The following is a 16940-nucleotide window of genomic DNA, read 5'->3' on the forward strand; positions in this document are numbered from 1 at the left end:
TTCAGGTGTATTGGGCTAAAATTTTTCTTTTACCTCATTATTTTAAGAATAGTGCCAAAATTGTTTCTTTGTAGACACAAGGTATTTGACAGTGTGATAAGCTTTATTTTTACCAGCATCATTTTATTAGTGAGTGACATTAAACAGTGGCCAAGAGGTAAATATGGTTTAGAAATGGTATAATTATTGAACCATTCGTTTTGTTAAACCTTCCATTTTCTGAAGCATAACCTGTCATATCCTTCATAGCCACTGAAGAAAGGGGAGAAAGAAAAGAAAAAGAGCAATTTGGAACTCTTCAAAGAAGAACTAAAACAGTAAGTTTTACAGTGTGGAGAATAAATATCATAGGTATACTGAATAGATGCTTGAGAATACAAGAAAAGACCCACACAGTAACCTGTTAGTTATTACCACAATAACCTATGAGTTATTACCAATTATTCTGTCATTAGGATTATTTATTCTTTTAAGATTTTATGATTATGTTTTGTGGGGCAGGGTTTGAAAATGAACTTATAATAAAATTCACAGTCATGCCTCTTAGTAATTTCCCATATGTGGGTTGAATTAAAATGCTTTATCTAATGGCCGGAGTCCTGTTTGCAGTGGAAAAATGTGTTCCTCTTGAGGAAAAAGATAGGAGAGGACCCAATAAGATCTCATTAGTTATAACTTTTAATTTCCTCCCCATCAAATATAATAATTCAAAGTAAATTAAAAATAATTCTTCTGTTTCAGGCTTGATATTAGTAGTGTAATGAGCATAAGTTGCCTTTGTACCTAAGTAAAGGACTCAATTATCTGGGCTGCCTTGTATGGCCGCTGTAGTTTGTAATCAAGTTCTTTTGTTCCTAAAAGTAATATAAATCACCTTATTTGAATATAGTAGATGAATAATTATTTTACTCATAAATCACTAAGATAATGTTTTTTGACTCATTGCTAGTGATTTAAAATATTTTCAACAGAATTCAAGAAGAACGTGATGAAAGACATAAAACAAAAGGCAGACTAAGTCGTTTTGAACCCCCTCAGTCAGATTCAGATGGCCAGCGTCGTTCTAGTAAGTAAAATTTATTTTAATAAGTGTCTTTGGTAAAATAATAATATAATTAAATGTAAGGATGTCTTATTTTGTTTATTTATTTATTTATTTTTAGTGGACGCACCTTCTCGAAGAAATAGGTCATCTGGTGGTAATATAGTTTCTTGCTCTTTAACATAGTACCAAATTCTGAACAGTGTTTTTATTCTGAGGGTTACAATCCTTTTTCTTTTTTGTTCTAGTCCTTGATGACTACGCACCTGGCTCGCATGATGTGGGGGATCCAAGTACTACAAATTTATACCTTGGAAACATTAACCCACAGGTAATACTATAGAGCTGAGAGGAATATTACTGCATATTTCTTTTGGGAAGAAAACAATCTAAAAAAGTAGATTGGTTAACCTTTATGGCAGTGAGCTTCCATACTATGGAGTATCATTAAAATATGTGCTTAAAGAATTTGTAATTGTTCGATGCCTGTAATGCCCTTCAGATGGTGAGACAAATCAGTTTTTAATATGAGCAATGATATCATTGGTCCTTTGAAAAGGAAGGACAAGCAATGACAGTTTTTCTAAAAGATTTTCATTGATATTTGTTTGAAGAACTTTTTTTTAGCTCTATTATTAAAGAGAAAAGATATTTTACAAATCATTGCTTAAGACCTCTAGTAATAGTGATTTATTCTTTGGGTCTCAAGGAGTAATCCACTACAGCATGTTTTCTGCTATCTATGTAGCTTTCTATAACAAACACTATAGGGAGATCTTTCATCTTGTCTGTAACACTTAATTGATTAGATATCAGTGAATAATTTCATTGCAAATTCCCCGAGTGCTCATATTCATTATTAAAAATTATTAAAAATTGCTCTAATAAATGGATCATTAATTTGGAATTGGAAACATTTGCAGCTATAATCTTTATCTTAAGATTACTTCACAGTGACATTTTAGCACATTATTTGGTTGATTGTTATAAGACTGACCTGTAATTTTGAATTTTAGAGAAGGAATAAAGGATACTTTGTATGTTTTGCCACTTATAATATGCTTGTCACTCTTCCTTTCCTCTGTTGATGTCCATATTTTAGAGTGTTAATTTATGAAAAGAAAAAAATAGGTTTGTCTAGGTTTCCTTTCTGAATATCCTTCTGTTCTCCTTTCCACCATAAACAGCTCTACCATAAAAACACAGCTTTAATTGCTAAGACATCTACTACAGTAAAATAACTTCCTCCTCCAGAAGTTTGAAAGAAGGAAAGTGTGTAGGGATGAAGAAATAAACATGAGTAAAAAACAGTTTGCTTTGGGGTTTCTTTCTTGCCTTTATAGTGTAAATGCAGTTGACTTTTTCCCACTACATCAGAGTGGATTGTGCTGCAATATAACTCTTATGTTGTGATCTTACAGATTGAGAATGTGATTTTTAATAGTTCACCAATGAAATGCCTTCATAATGAAATTGTTTCAATGCCCCTTGAAGGTTCATTGTAACAGAATTTGACTCATTCAAAGTAAATTACAAATTTTATTTTAAAAATTCATAGATGTGAATTAATGAGTTTTTGAATAAAAATATATGTTTATTTTTATTTTTTAGATGAATGAAGAAATGTTATGCCAAGAATTTGGGAGGTTTGGACCATTAGCCAGTGTCAAGATTATGTGGCCAAGAACAGATGAGGAAAGAGCAAGAGAAAGGAATTGTGGTTTTGTGGCCTTTATGAATAGAAGAGATGCTGAGAGAGCTTTGAAAAATCTAAATGGTAAGCAGCACTAATCTATCCAGAAGCCTTAGAACCTTTTCACTGTTTTTGAAATGTAGTTTTGAAATTTAAAAATAAACTTAAATTCAAATGCAATTTAAAGCATTTGATTTTGTTTATAAACAAAATGTTTAGTGAAGTAAATCTTTCTTTATTGTAGGAAAGATGATCATGTCCTTTGAAATGAAACTAGGGTGGGGCAAAGCTGTACCTATTCCACCACATCCAATATACATTCCACCTTCTATGATGGAACACACTCTTCCTCCCCCACCTTCTGGCCTGCCTTTCAATGCTCAACCTAGAGAGAGATTAAAGAACCCCAATGCTCCAATGTTACCTCCACCTAAAAGCAAGGAGGATTTTGAGAAGGTAATTTTAAAAATGTACATAGGGCCGCATCTAATTTGTAAATACTAAATCTTATGGTAGTTTTTCTTTTCTACAATTTTATAGAATTGTGTGTGCTTATCTGTTTGGTAACCCTTAAAGATACATATAGTCTGTTCCCTGCCTTACTTTTAGCCCATGAAACCCCAGTATTGAAATGAGGCCTCAGGAATATCAGGCCATATTTTTGTTACTGTCACTCCTTTAAATCTAGTTTATGCTTTTCCAATTTTCAGTTATTTTTTCTCCCTCCTTATTCCCTGTTGTTTCAGGTTTGTTATTTAGGTGCTAGTTTTGCAGTAGTTAAATTTATTTTGTTTTAAGAAACTTCTACTTTGTAATCAGTTGGCTTAGTTTTCAATTAGAATGACCTCCTAAATAGTTGATTTGTTTAGATGGCAACTAGCTGACGTAATATTTAAGGACCAACTAGGTGTCAGAATATTTTTAGGGTATGTGTGGTTTGTTAAAGCAACTAACTGTAGTAAAAACATACTAAAGGGTGAGTATTCTTTACTTTTTTATAAACATAAAACCAACTTAATTTACAGTTATAAGAATTTGTTGGTTCTTTAATGAATTACACTTAAAATGACAGGGCTGGTTTTAAAGGCTTGGGAACAAAGTAGTAAACTTATACGGGCCAAGGCAAATAGTTAATGATTTCACAAATTAAAATCCTTATCTTAGACTTCTCAGTGTAGTACCGATTCCTGGCATTGATGTGCATTCTGGCAGGAATGTTCTGATTCTTGGCATTTAGTGAACATTCATGGTTCACTGAACACATCCATTTGCATATATGTAATTGCTTAGTGTATAACTTCACAGCAGTGATTGCCTGCAAAACTTATGATTAGATGTGTAGTATTTTCAATGCATATGTATATTTTTGCTTGTTACTTGTTAACAATACTCACATATTCTATGTTTATTATCTGATGTGACTTCATATACAGACTCTGTCGCAAGCCATAGTCAAAGTGGTTATCCCAACAGAAAGGTACATGTTTTTCTTTATTATTACTGATCTAAATATAGAAAATATCCCCTTCTGAATTAAAAAAATGGTGTTGAGGAAAAGGTAATGGCTTGACTGAGCAATGGTTCCTTCCTTTTACTTATGGGGGGAATTGGGAATTTTACTAATTCGTAATATATATGCTTTGCAATTTTATGTCCCTACTTTTCTTTCTTTTTAGTATAATATACAGAATTATAGTTTTGTAGAGTAGAATGTGGTTATTTTCATTTGAAAATGATGGTCAAATGGTATGAAGACTAAATCTTTAATGGGCTTTTTTTGCATATTGTGGATGCTTTAGATTGTGTTATGTTTCTACTTCATGTGTTAAAACTTTCTGTAATTGTTTGAATTATATGCATTTAATGTACAATCTTGGTTGAGAAGAGCTTTGTAGAGTTATAGATTTATTTTGTAGATCTTTAAATGATTTTTTAAAAATCTCATTACATTCTTGAACACTGCACAGGGAAGCAATTCTTCACTGTGAAGATAGTTGAGTTTCTTTGTTTTTCTTCCCCCCCCCCCCCCCAACCCCTTCTCTCTTTATAAAGATAGTGTTTAAAAGCAGAGGTGTTTCTCTAGGTATGCTCTTGCTCAGTCAAGCTAAGCCTTTTCCCAAACACAGGAACACAACACTGGTTGGATAAATAAATGAACACAAAAGAATACCAAATTCTCTTTGACATTGGCCTTGGTGAGCAACACCAGCTGAACTGTCTGCGGCAGCGGGGGACCAGGAAAACATCATGGGATGGATTGGGAAAGTATACAGTTTTTGACCAGACATTGGTACGATCGACTCCAATAAATGTGGTTTTATTATAACTGAGAGACATTTTTATTTTTTTGTTGCCCAGAGTAAGATAATTGACATTTTTAAATAATGCACTTTAAAAAACTATCATCTTTTTGTACTACACTGTTTTCATTCTATTGTAAAACAGTCCCTTTTTAAAAAAAATAATAAAGAGCAACAGTTTTTTTAAAAAACACAACTTTTAGGACAAAGAGTTTGAGTAAAAATTGTTTTAATAAGCACAAATTTAGGCTAGTGCCAGAAGGAACTAATTTTCAGATTTAAAGTGTTTTTCAAAAAGTCATATTACTTAAATTATTAAAAGCAATTTAAATTCCTGATCATGAATATTTAGATATTTATCAAAGTTGCAAGCCTATTTGAAACTAAAGTTTTTCATATTATAAGTATTCAAAGAGAGAGGTCTTTTTGCTTTTTGCAGCATTTCAAAAAGCTTATGGAGAGGGAGTGTCTTTGTGTATGGCTTAGTTTATTTCTTTTAAAAATATTAATTGGTTGAGTGTAGTTTTGGTGAAAAAGTCTCAAAATTCACTGTTAATATAAACCCCTAGTTTAAAGTTAATAAGCCAGTTAGTTTGCTGGATGTGTAGACCATACTTGAATATTTGATGATGGGAATCACATTTCCCATATCTTTAAGATGGCTGACAGTAGCAGGACCTTAGAAATTTAATTATAATTTCATTATCATTTCCCTCTAGTATCCCTGCCCAAAAGAATACCATAAACCATATGAATATGAAGAATATTCTCAGTACTTGAACATAGAACTACATGTTCTTGCAGGGTTCTTGTATAGAAGTAAATACTTATGTGCAGAAAAATAACTTCTAGACTAGGTTATCAACCTAAGGGATGCTTTGGGTCATTTGTTTTAATTGTGAAAGCCAAAACATTGTAGTAGCAGTTAAAAATCTAGGTAGTCAACCCTTTTCCTAGTGTTAAATCTTTTATAGATTAGAAATTTTTTCCTTTTAGTCTTAAATTAATTTTTTCCACTTTTGTAGATATTTTAGTGTCCAGTTAAGTAGGTTTGTTTTAGAAATGTGAGAAATTAAGCAATAAAATTATCTCTTGGTGAATAATTATGTACTCTGAAGCAGTTTAATGATATAAAGCCATATAAATTGATATTTTCGAAAATAACCATACGTTTAAAAATATATGTTGTAGCTGATATAAGAGCACATTGTTGTGGCAGTGCTATTAGGGTAAATAAATTATGTCTGTGCAGTTTATCAAGAGCCAATATCCTTTTGCTTTTCCCAATTAGTATTTGTTAATGCTTTGGCCAGAAGACAGCTGAGTTCATTTTACCTAATTTTACATTCTGTTACTTTTTAAAAATCTCCAGTTGTAAATTGAGATGTATCTGACAGTTTTAGAACCTGTTGTCAGATTCTTAAGAAATGAAATTGTTTTTCAAACTCGACTAACAGACTTAGAGGCAAAAGGACTGCTGTAATGCTTTGAAATTTAGCCCAGATACTGCAACGTTAAAATTATATGACCTGGGAAAAGCTACTTATATTTTTCTCTTTTGGGCAGTATTTTGAGTAGAGTGGGGAATAGCCTTCATTTAATTAAGACTTTTATTGCCCACAAACTAATTTGAAGCTGGAAGCCTCTAATCTACAAGCTGGAGAATTTTCCATTTATTTTACAAATGTATGTTATTTGTATTGTTGACCAAAGGGATGTTGCCTCTTTAGGGTCGGATTCAATAAAAATTCCATCTGGTTTGTATGAACCAGAAAGTATATTTGCAATGGTTTGTAGAGCTCATAAATATATATTATGTAAAAAAAAATTCTGTAGCATGGAAATTAGATGGATTTCTTATTAAATCTGGCCATATGCTTATTTACCTGGTAGTTTTCAAATTTTAGCAAAATGTAGCCATATATGATAGTATCTACAGAAGTTAACTCATCTGCTTTTTGCATTATCTGATGATAGTTTAGTAATACTTTCTTGTAAAATTAGTAAGATAGCTTGTAAGTTGTCAGTTTCCAATTTTTATATGTGATTAGTACTTCCTTTTTAGTCCCTGATTCATAGTATCCTTTTGAATTAAATTTTGAAAATTAGGAGTGACATTTCAGAAAATTTACTCTTTAATATTATCAGGATGTGTTGTGGTTTCCCTCCCCTCCCCTTACCATGCCCTTCCCTTCTCCCCATAATGCAGAGCATTAACATTTGCTCCAGATTGCTTTTATCTGGTATAAAATTCTGTATTAGTCAGCAAAATAATCGTTTCCTGCACAATTAAGTAACTTAGGTAAAGTATAGCTTTATGTAGTGGTAGGTCTGAATCCATTTTTCTTTAACTGTGTTGTTGTTATAGGAATTTGCTCGCACTGATACATCGAATGATAGAATTTGTTGTACGTGAAGGACCAATGTTTGAAGCCATGATCATGAACAGAGAAATCAACAACCCTATGTTCAGGTGGGTGTACATTGCCTCTGTCGCACATGTTGTCCTTGGGTGTTTAACCTTTGACATTTAGATTTCAAAAGTATGTTTTTAAAGTAGGACAAAGGAGATTTCAGTTCATAGGAGAATAGAATGTATTTGCTATTTTTGTGTTTGGTACAAATGAGTGAGTTAAGCAGCTTGTGACAGAATTATGTCACATCTAAATGATAAAAATCTAAGAGTTTCCATCGCATGGATGTTATTTTGACTCAGAGAAGAGGTTCTTGACTTTCATTGTGTCACTGCCCATCTGGTGGTCTGTGGAGGCTTATGTGTGCCTCTGAATGTTTGCAGATGTGTAAAATAAAATACATAGGATTACCAGAGAAACTGCTTATGCTGAAATAACACCAAAATAAAAAAGTTCACCTGCCTCAGGTGAAGAACCTCAAACTCAGAGTACAATTTTTATAAATAATGACTTATGACAGGATTAAATACCTCTGATATGATCATTAAAAGGAGGGAGCAAAATAGTGAATCCCCTCCATAGAGTCTTGAAACAGCCTTGGGAGAAAAAGAATAATGGCAGGGTATTTTGTTTTAGGCAGTGTGGTTCACTTGAATATTGGCTCTGAGTCTCAGCATCTCAGTGGAAGTCCCCACTCTTACTACCTCTTCCAACCTTCAGTCCATGATCCCATAACCCTTTGATTTCCATATATTGAATTTTTAAAGATTACACTTAAGTGAGTAACAATTAACAGATTACATGTTGGAGAGATGCTTTCAATAACTTGATTTATTTCATTAGATTTAGTTTAAAATGAGTGTTTGAGAATAGGGTGATTCGTATGGCTAAATTAAAACTTATTCTTCTATGAAAAATGCTTTTATGTGTATATGATGACTGTGTTAGTTGTTGGTAAGATGAGATCAAGCTAGAGGGGGAGGAATACCTCTTTGGCCTTCAGTGTCAGGTCTTGTTCATTGACTATTTTTACAGTAGTCAAATGAAATATTTCTGACTTGGACCTTTATTTGAGAAGAATAGTTAGATCATTCAGTTGGGAATTTAAACTGTGTATTTGTTGGTTTTTGTTTTTTTTAGGTTTTTATTTGAAAACCAGACTCCAGCCCATGTTTACTATAGATGGAAGCTTTATTCAATTCTGCAGGCAAGTAAACTCAACTTCTGCTTTAGTTTTGACTATATGTAAAGTTAGACCTAATTGTCCTGTATGTTTTGGGGTTTTTTAGGGAGACGCTCCAACTAAGTGGAGAACAGAAGATTTTCGTATGTTCAAAAATGGATCTTTTTGGAGGCCACCACCATTAAATCCATACCTACATGGGATGTCAGAAGAGCAAGAAACTGAGGCTTTTGTTGAGGAACCTAGCAAGAAAGGAGCACTTAAAGAAGAGTAAGCTTCTCTCTCCCTCTCCTTTTCAGTCTTGGAACAGTTTTGCTCCCCTAGCCAAGAATATTAATATCTTAAATTGTGGTGTTTTAATTTGAGGTCCCAGGAAAGAGGGCAAAGAAAACTGCCCGTTCATTTCACTTCTACTCCTCTACTCAATTAAGATCTAAGTAATGTTTGCCATTGGTCTCTGGTTACTGTGATAAATGTTATTCAATTCAGTACATTTTAGTTGAATGCAATACAGTGCCATGGAAAGGGTGTTCATTAAGAGTCAGAAGATCTGGGTGTAAATCCCAGCCCTGCCACTATGTGTGCTACAGATCTATGGTATGGATCGTTAAATCTTCAGGAAGTTACCTTGTCTTTAAAAAAAAAAAAAAAAAGAATTGTGCCAAATAACCTCAGGTCTCCACCTCTAAAACCATGTGACTTATAACAGGCTGATTAAAATGTAGGTCACTGCCCTAAGTCACTGGTACATGGACAGAATATACCTTCTAGAAAAGAGGTTTAGCCTTTGGACAAGGGATTGTGCACTGAAACATTTATCCGATCATGGATTTAGAGATGGAAAAGACCTCAGAAACCATCTAGTTAGTACAAGCCCCTTATTTTATAGGTTAGGAAACTGGGACCAGGGAGAATGTGACTTGAAATTAGTCACAGAAGTAATCACCATTGGAGTTGAGACCTGAATCCTGGTTCTCTTCAGATCCAGCTCTCATTGTCTTCTGTCCTTCTTTGTCTTACTGAGTTTTGTCCAGATTGTTCTTACTCCAATTTAACTGATCATCACTGTGGCTGAGAGTATCATTGCCACTGAGGTCAAGCACCAGACTCAGTGAGTCCAAGATTTTCTGGAATTGGTCATGACTATATTAGAAATTGTAACTGTGCCTAGTTGGCTTCGCTTTTACACTGACTGGTTTTTAAGAGTAGCAGCCAAAGGGGAGGAAGCATTGTGCACAGGGCTGAATTGAGAGTTCTAGTCTCAATCTCTTCCATTATTTGCCAGTATGCCTGGGCAAATCACTTAACTTCCTCACCTTGTAAAATAAAAATTTGGACTAGATTGACCTATGGTCTTTCCCTTCCAGCTATAGACTTGTATGGTCCTTTGATCCCTCAGTACCAGTCAAAGCCTCTCTCTCTGTGAGACCTAACCAACTGGGACATCTTTATCACACAGTCATTTTAAGGCATAAGGCAACTAACAGCACCTTTTGTGGTGTCTTTGTCCTTTCCCTTCCCTCTAAGAACCAATGTTCTTGGACCATTGGCCATAAAGTTTCTGCTGTCATTCTTTTTTCCCTTGTTGTATCAGCCCAGTCTGACCTGTTCTCAGTCAGTTAAAAATGCCTTTTTATTCAAGGGGATGCCAAAGGATCTTGGTTGGGGGAAACAAGCAATTTTCACAATTTTCTGTAAGCCCTAGACCTGTTATCGTTTGTCATTCTTGAAGTCATTGGACTTTTGCAGACCTGCTTCAGGTTCATGTCCAAGTTCTGATTGCTTGTTAGAAACTTTTTCCTTCCTCTGTAAGACTTGCAGGATTAGGAGGAGTTGTTTTGGTAGGGATGAGCAAGAAATGGCCTAACCAAACATTTCTGCAGAGTCTTTGTTTTGAGAAGTGGAAGGTCGTCCCTGTGGCTTCTTGGGATCGTAGGATTTTAAAGCTAGCAGATAGTGTATCCCTTTTATTCTACAGGGGAGGATATTTTGAGACTCAGAGGTGAAATAATGTGCCCCAGGGCTTTATTGCTGTTGATTAGACATCCAGGGAGATCTACCAACCATGGAAAAAAGGAGGGGTATTCTCTATTGCTTAATCTATACCTCTGAGCTTAGTGTTAGGGAATCAGTTTTTTACTAGGTGTGCTTGCTCATTCAGATGGACTTCTTATCTCCTGTTGGTTTGCCTGCTTTAGCCATGCCGAAAGGAGCACTGAAACAAGATACAAATAATGTTGATGGTACATAGGAAAGAAAAGATAGAGAACTGAGTTGTGTCCATCCTCCTCTGGTGCTTTGGAGTGGGAAACTCCACTGGGGAGGGGATTAGTAAATTAATTTTTACTTTAGGAATGATTCTTGCTTTCATCTAGGAAATACATTTATCAGATAGTACATTCTTCACATTTTTACTAAAACTTGTATTTTAGGAGCGTTAAAATATTTACATAGGTGGTAATGCCATTTAAATGACTTTTTTAATGCTTACAAGTTACATGAAATGGTTTGGCATTTGGAGTGAAGTAGACCATTATTTATTAAGCACTTATTATTTATTATATGCCAGGCATTGTACTAAGTGCTGAGGATGCACAGAAAAGAGAAAACAGCCCCTGCTTTTGAGAATCATGCACTCCCGTTGGACCCAAAGTATTTCTAATTTGAAAAATAATTATTTCAGGCAGAGAGATAAATTAGAAGAAATCTTACGTGGACTAACTCCTCGGAAAAATGATATTGGTGATGCAATGGTTTTCTGTCTTAATAATGCTGAAGCTGCTGAAGAAATAGTGGATTGTATTACTGAGTCATTGTCCATCCTGAAAACACCATTGCCTAAAAAGGTACGGAGACATTTTTCCTGAGCTTTTAAATAGGTGGTGAGATAGAAATGACCTTACATCAGATCTAAATTCTTTTTAGCTCTTTATTACGTGAAGTATTTTGTGGTTAAATAAGTTACGTTTTTGCTGTATGAATTTATTTCTCCTAAGAAAAACTTTTCACGTTGTCCATACTTATGTAAGTTATGAGCAAGAAGTTTCTATCTTTTACATGCTAGATTGGAAAACAATGTGCAATGAAATTTAGACATAATTTATATTTCTGCCAAAGAAATAACCGTAGTCAGCATACTTATGTTGATAGCAAGTTACTTAAAGGTAAGTATGATTATCTCCATTATTCCTTGTCACTGTTTCATGGAAGAAGCATCATGTTCTGTTAGAGATTTGTTGTTGGCTTTATTGTCATAATTGTGCATCATTTTAATTTTTTTATGTTACAGATTGCCAGATTATATTTGGTTTCTGATGTATTGTATAACTCTTCAGCAAAAGTTGCCAATGCTTCATATTATAGAAAATTGTAAGTATAATATTTTATACTCATAATTTTAAAATAAAAGATGAACTTAATTTAATTTGAACTCTGCAAAAGGTATATTTTAAATAACTAAATATTTTAACTCCGTCCCATGCTAAAAATCATTTAAATTTCATAATGTTTCATAAATATGGAATTAGAAACTTAAGGCATTATTTTTTAAAATACCATTGCTTATTCTGGCACTTATTCTGGATTTCATTGGTTATAGTACTGGTCTATCAGGCTTCTAGACTTATAAGACAGTTGTAGTCATTCAAATAAGTTATAATTTAAATGAGTCTTTTAGAGTTTGTTTCTGTGGCTTCCTTTTTTTATATTGGTGAATATTTGATAGTATTTGAAGCTGTAATAGACAGCTGATATTAGATGGTCCAACCACTTGGTGTTATTCATCAGGAAACTTAAGACTCAGAGAGGGCTCTTTAGGATTCTTCTGGACCTAGATCCACTGTCCCCTTCCCCATTCTTTTGGTGTTCTTTCCCACTAAATCAAATAGACAGGTTTTAGAAAGCATTTTCCTGTTTCTCTTATGAAAATAAAACTTTTCTGTTTTAAAAAAACACTTCAAAAATTTAGGCCATTGATTTTCTTTTCATATAGTTTGGGAACATTGCTCCCCTGGGACTGAAGCAGTGTTAATTACTGATTTTTAATTCAGTCTTTCACTAATTAAAGAATTAAGATATGCTTGTAAGATTTTGTAGTATAGTGGAAGGAACATTGAATAGTTCAGAAGATTTGTGTCCTAGTTCTGAATTTCCTACTTTCTGAGCTGTGACTTTCACTGATAATTTAAACTGTCCAAGTCTCAACTTCCTTATTTGTAAAATGAGGGTAATAAAGAATTTATAGTCTTGTCCACAATTGTGCTCCAGGAGACCAAGCTTTACTGAGTTCAGTGATTTGAGTTGTGGGAATCAAAGAAATAATGTCTGTGAAAGGGCTTCATAAATTAGAATATAGTACTAAGGAGATGACACTTTGGTTTTAAAATGTTTCCATTCCTTTAAAACTGCACAGTTGTTGCTTGTATAATAACTATTTCTTGATTTTTAAGTATTTGAGAATAGGGATGAGCACTCATTAACAAGAATGGAAAAACAATTGTGTTTTATGACAATTTCTAGTAGAGTCTTAAAATAATATTATTTGAATTACAGTTTTGAAACAAAGTTATGTCAGATATTTTCAGACCTCAATGCCACCTACCGTACAATTCAAGGTCACTTACAATCTGAAAACTTCAAGGTATGTGTATAGATTTTCTATCTTGTTGTATGTATTTTTTAAAAGTCTCAGCTTTTTTTGATAGAACCTTAAAAATCTGCACATCTCATAATATCTTTGTTTTTAGCATTATGCCATTTTTTTGTGGCAGAAATTAATTAAAAATACATTGGCCTGATTGTTCTTAAATGTTTATTTCTTGGCCTAATTATCGTGAATAAAAAACTATATTTACCACTACATCCCAGACATTTGTTCAGAGATCACCTACTTTGTAAGGATATATGCCAAATGACATGACTTCAAATTTTGCTTGTTTTAATTTGGTGAAATTTGTCACTGTAGCATAGTGGTATGAAGGTAGAGCTATAGAATTGAATAACCCAGTTGTCGTATAAAAGAAATAACATTTGATATCTTTGGGTTAGGTTGCAGTGTAGTGAAAGCACCAGGGATTAGGAAAATCTGGTTCACATCCTGCCTCTAGGCATTTATTAGCTTGTCTGACCACAGGCAAAATCACTTATCTGGAACATGGGAGCAATACTAGAAACTACCTTATGGCATTGTGAAAAGTCAAAGTTAACCATACGTAAAGTCTCTTGCAGGTCTTAAAATGCTATAAAGCTGTTAGTGATGATGATATATTGTGTCTCTGTTATAATGTGGCATCTTTAAGAAAAAAGCAGTACAAGATATGCTTCATAGAAAATATACAGTATACAACAATGCTTCATAGAAAATAACATCTTTAACAAAATTTGTTTGTTGAAGAGAGATGACATGGGATCTATCACCTTAGAGATGATCTCAGAAGTCATGGATAGGATTTATCATACATTTCTAATTTTAGTGAAGCGACTCTTAATGGGGGTAACTGTCAGATTCCTCTCCTTTTGATACTTCAGTTCATTAGATGCTATTGAAATTAACTGGCCTTTTCTTAGGGAATATTCCATTTGATGAATTACATTTAATGTTAATGAAGGCATCCTAATAATTCTTGAGTTGGCCAGACTTTGTGCCTAATAAATGTTTTCGGTTACTTTTAATTTTTTTCGAATAATGAATTCTTTATCTTTTCATTTGTTTTTTAAACAATCCATTATCATTGATCCAAATCATTGACATTCAGAGCTAAAGAATCCAGGAATTCAGAATCCGGAGGAGGGTGGACAGGAGACATTTCTTAGTTGGATTTTAAGAGATTCAGGCCACAATTAACTGTACCAGCTTTGCTTTTTAACTTTCTTGATAGCTGACTAGTGGCTTCCTTTTGTTATTAATATTTTTAGCAACGAGTAATGACTTGCTTCAGAGCATGGGAAGACTGGGCAATTTATCCAGAACCATTTTTGATCAAATTACAAAATATATTTTTGGGACTTGTAAATATTATTGAAGAAAAAGAAACCGAGGTAGGTGTCGCCACTTGTCTTTCCTTTTGGGGAGTAGGATGAGTTACAATGTAATACAACACAATAGAGGTTACAAATGGATAGTTACTCAGTAGTAATGTTAAACGCAAGACATTTTGAACGTGGACTTCCTTTAATTCATACTATTTCCTCATGGCTTCTTTGATGTTACATGTGTATGTGAGTGTCTTAAATATCTTGAATTGATCATTGGGATGATATTGTCACAAAGTTCATTTCAAAAAGATTTTACAGTTTGGTGTGATAGTGCTCACTGGCACAGTAAACATGTAAGCAGGAGGAAGAGACTAACGTGGATAGGATAGAAGTGATAGGGCTAGAATTAATCAGTGGCAGAAGTTAATGGATAAACAAGCCAGATTAATTTGTATCCCTTCAGCCTATACGAATGGGACAAGGCAGCAATGGAGTTAATCCTGCTTTATCTGGAAGAAGAGAATAGTCCTTCCCAGTCATCTGCAGAGTAGCCTCTTCCTTACCCCAAATACTTCTCAGAACTTAACATGTTCTCCTAATACTCTGCTAATAATTTTAGTTTTGTTTGATCTACTAAAGGAGATTAAGCCTGATCAAGTAGATTGGGGCACTTTATTGTATTTGAAAGAAATCTCTTTAAAAGGATGATTTTTAAGGTATTATGCTTATTTTTGTGTAAAGAGAATACTTAAAACTTACTTCATAACCATAATTTTAGCCCTGGAAACAACCCTGGAGCTGCTCTAGTGGCAAAGTTGGAATTAGAATTTTATAGAATGATTGAAAATAATTGATAATTTGAAATCTTGAGTATAAATTGACATTTACCTTATTAATCATTCATCCAGCCAGCATTTATCATTAAGTTTCTAGGCAGTTAGTTTTCTAGGTGCTGGGGTTAGAAATACAAACGTTGAAAAAACCTCTATACCAAGTATTTGAGTGTCTTATTACGTATGTGGTACTCTGCTAGTTGTTGACATGTAATGAGCATAAAATGTAGGTCTTACTTTTGAGAAGCTTATAATATAAATATGTGAAAGTTTACAATATGAATATGAAAAGTAGGCATTGAAAAGACAGCATGGTAATATATTCTTTTATTATTATTAGGTGCCAAATGACGGGTGCAAACCAGAATTAGTTCAGAGGGAGTGATCTTTTCCTGTTGTATAGAGTCAGGGAAAGGAAAGCTTAGTTTGATCTTGAAGAATGAAAAGAATTTAATTGATTTTGGTGGCTTAACACTTGGATTTAAAACTGATAGCAAATCATAGCTTAATGTGATAATTATTTTTGTATTACTTACCATAAATATTTATTGAATTGTTGATTTATCTTTGATTTTTTTATTATCTACCAGCTAAATTTGTTTCCTTGGAAAATTAATAGCTTGATATATTTGATACTGAGAAGAAAAAGTGATTTGACAGTTTTTTGTGAATACACATGTTGCCATGATAACATGTGGCTGTAATAACCAAAGCTGTGCATACTTAAACTGATATTTTAAATAGTGTTTAAATAGCGTTTTGAACAGCTTTATAATGACTTTACTTGAGCAAAACAAGCTCTAAACTGATGTTTTAATGAGACCTTCTATAATTTTCTTTTTATTTTCATTGAAAATATTCATTATCAATTCCTTATTGAAGTTATGTACAAAAAAGTTTCCCATGACATTTCTTTTTCTATTCACTTTGTCAGTAGACTAAATCTTAATTCATATATACTCTTTATCATTTGATTCAGCAGATATTTATTAATTACCTACTATGTGTATAGCACTGTACTGATCCCTGAAGATATGAAAATGGGTACTTAGTCCCCCAGGAGTTTGTATTCTAGTGATATATAAACCATAGACCTATCCTAAATGGTAATTGGCATCCATGTCTCAGTAGGATTGTGCTAACTTGTTAATAAACTTGTGAAAGATGTAAATGCCAAAGCAGCAGCTGGTAAAAAATAAAGGAGGACGTTAATATGTCTATGTTTCTGTAGGAAGTACCAGATGATCTTGATGGGGCTCCCATTGAAGAAGAACTTGATGGCGCGCCCTTGGAAGATGTAGATGGAATTCCTATTGATGCCACTCCCATTGATGATCTTGATGGAGTCCCCATAAAGTCACTTGATGATGATCTCGATGGTGTGCCTTGTAAGGAAACTTTCAACTTTGTTTTTATGTAGAGAAAAGGAAGTAGGTTGACATGTGAAATTGAATAGATTTTATTCTTAATTCTTTAAATTAAAATAAAGAAAATGTTACATA

The 16940-nt window shown here is 33.5% G+C and overlaps 1 protein-coding gene across 6 annotated transcripts in view; it reads left to right on the top strand.

Moving 5' to 3' along the window:
* The window catches only part of U2SURP (U2 snRNP associated SURP domain containing), a 105510-nt gene that overhangs the window by 38963 nt on the left and 49607 nt on the right, over positions 1–16940 (top strand). For 2 of the 6 annotated variants that reach the window (XM_072618217.1, XM_072618215.1), the window contains exons 7-21: positions 250–317; positions 972–1066; positions 1164–1199; positions 1291–1373; positions 2654–2819; positions 2980–3191; positions 4169–4212; positions 7404–7508; positions 8590–8660; positions 8743–8902; positions 11316–11478; positions 11922–12001; positions 13184–13271; positions 14546–14668; positions 16670–16826. In XM_072618217.1, the coding sequence (XP_072474318.1) occupies positions 250–317; positions 972–1066; positions 1164–1199; positions 1291–1373; positions 2654–2819; positions 2980–3191; positions 4169–4212; positions 7404–7508; positions 8590–8660; positions 8743–8902; positions 11316–11478; positions 11922–12001; positions 13184–13271; positions 14546–14668; positions 16670–16826 (1651 nt within the window). Of the gene's footprint in view, positions 1–249; positions 318–971; positions 1067–1163; positions 1200–1290; positions 1374–2653; positions 2820–2979; positions 3192–4168; positions 4213–7403; positions 7509–8589; positions 8661–8738; positions 8903–11315; positions 11479–11921; positions 12002–13183; positions 13272–14545; positions 14669–16669; positions 16827–16940 lie in introns of all 6 variants that reach the window. The other 4 variants (XM_072618212.1, XM_072618213.1, XM_072618214.1 and 1 more) reach the window with 4 other exon arrangements.

Source organism: Notamacropus eugenii, chromosome 6 (genome assembly GCF_028372415.1).
Source record: "Notamacropus eugenii isolate mMacEug1 chromosome 6, mMacEug1.pri_v2, whole genome shotgun sequence".
NCBI classification, from domain to species: domain Eukaryota; kingdom Metazoa; phylum Chordata; class Mammalia; order Diprotodontia; family Macropodidae; genus Notamacropus; species Notamacropus eugenii.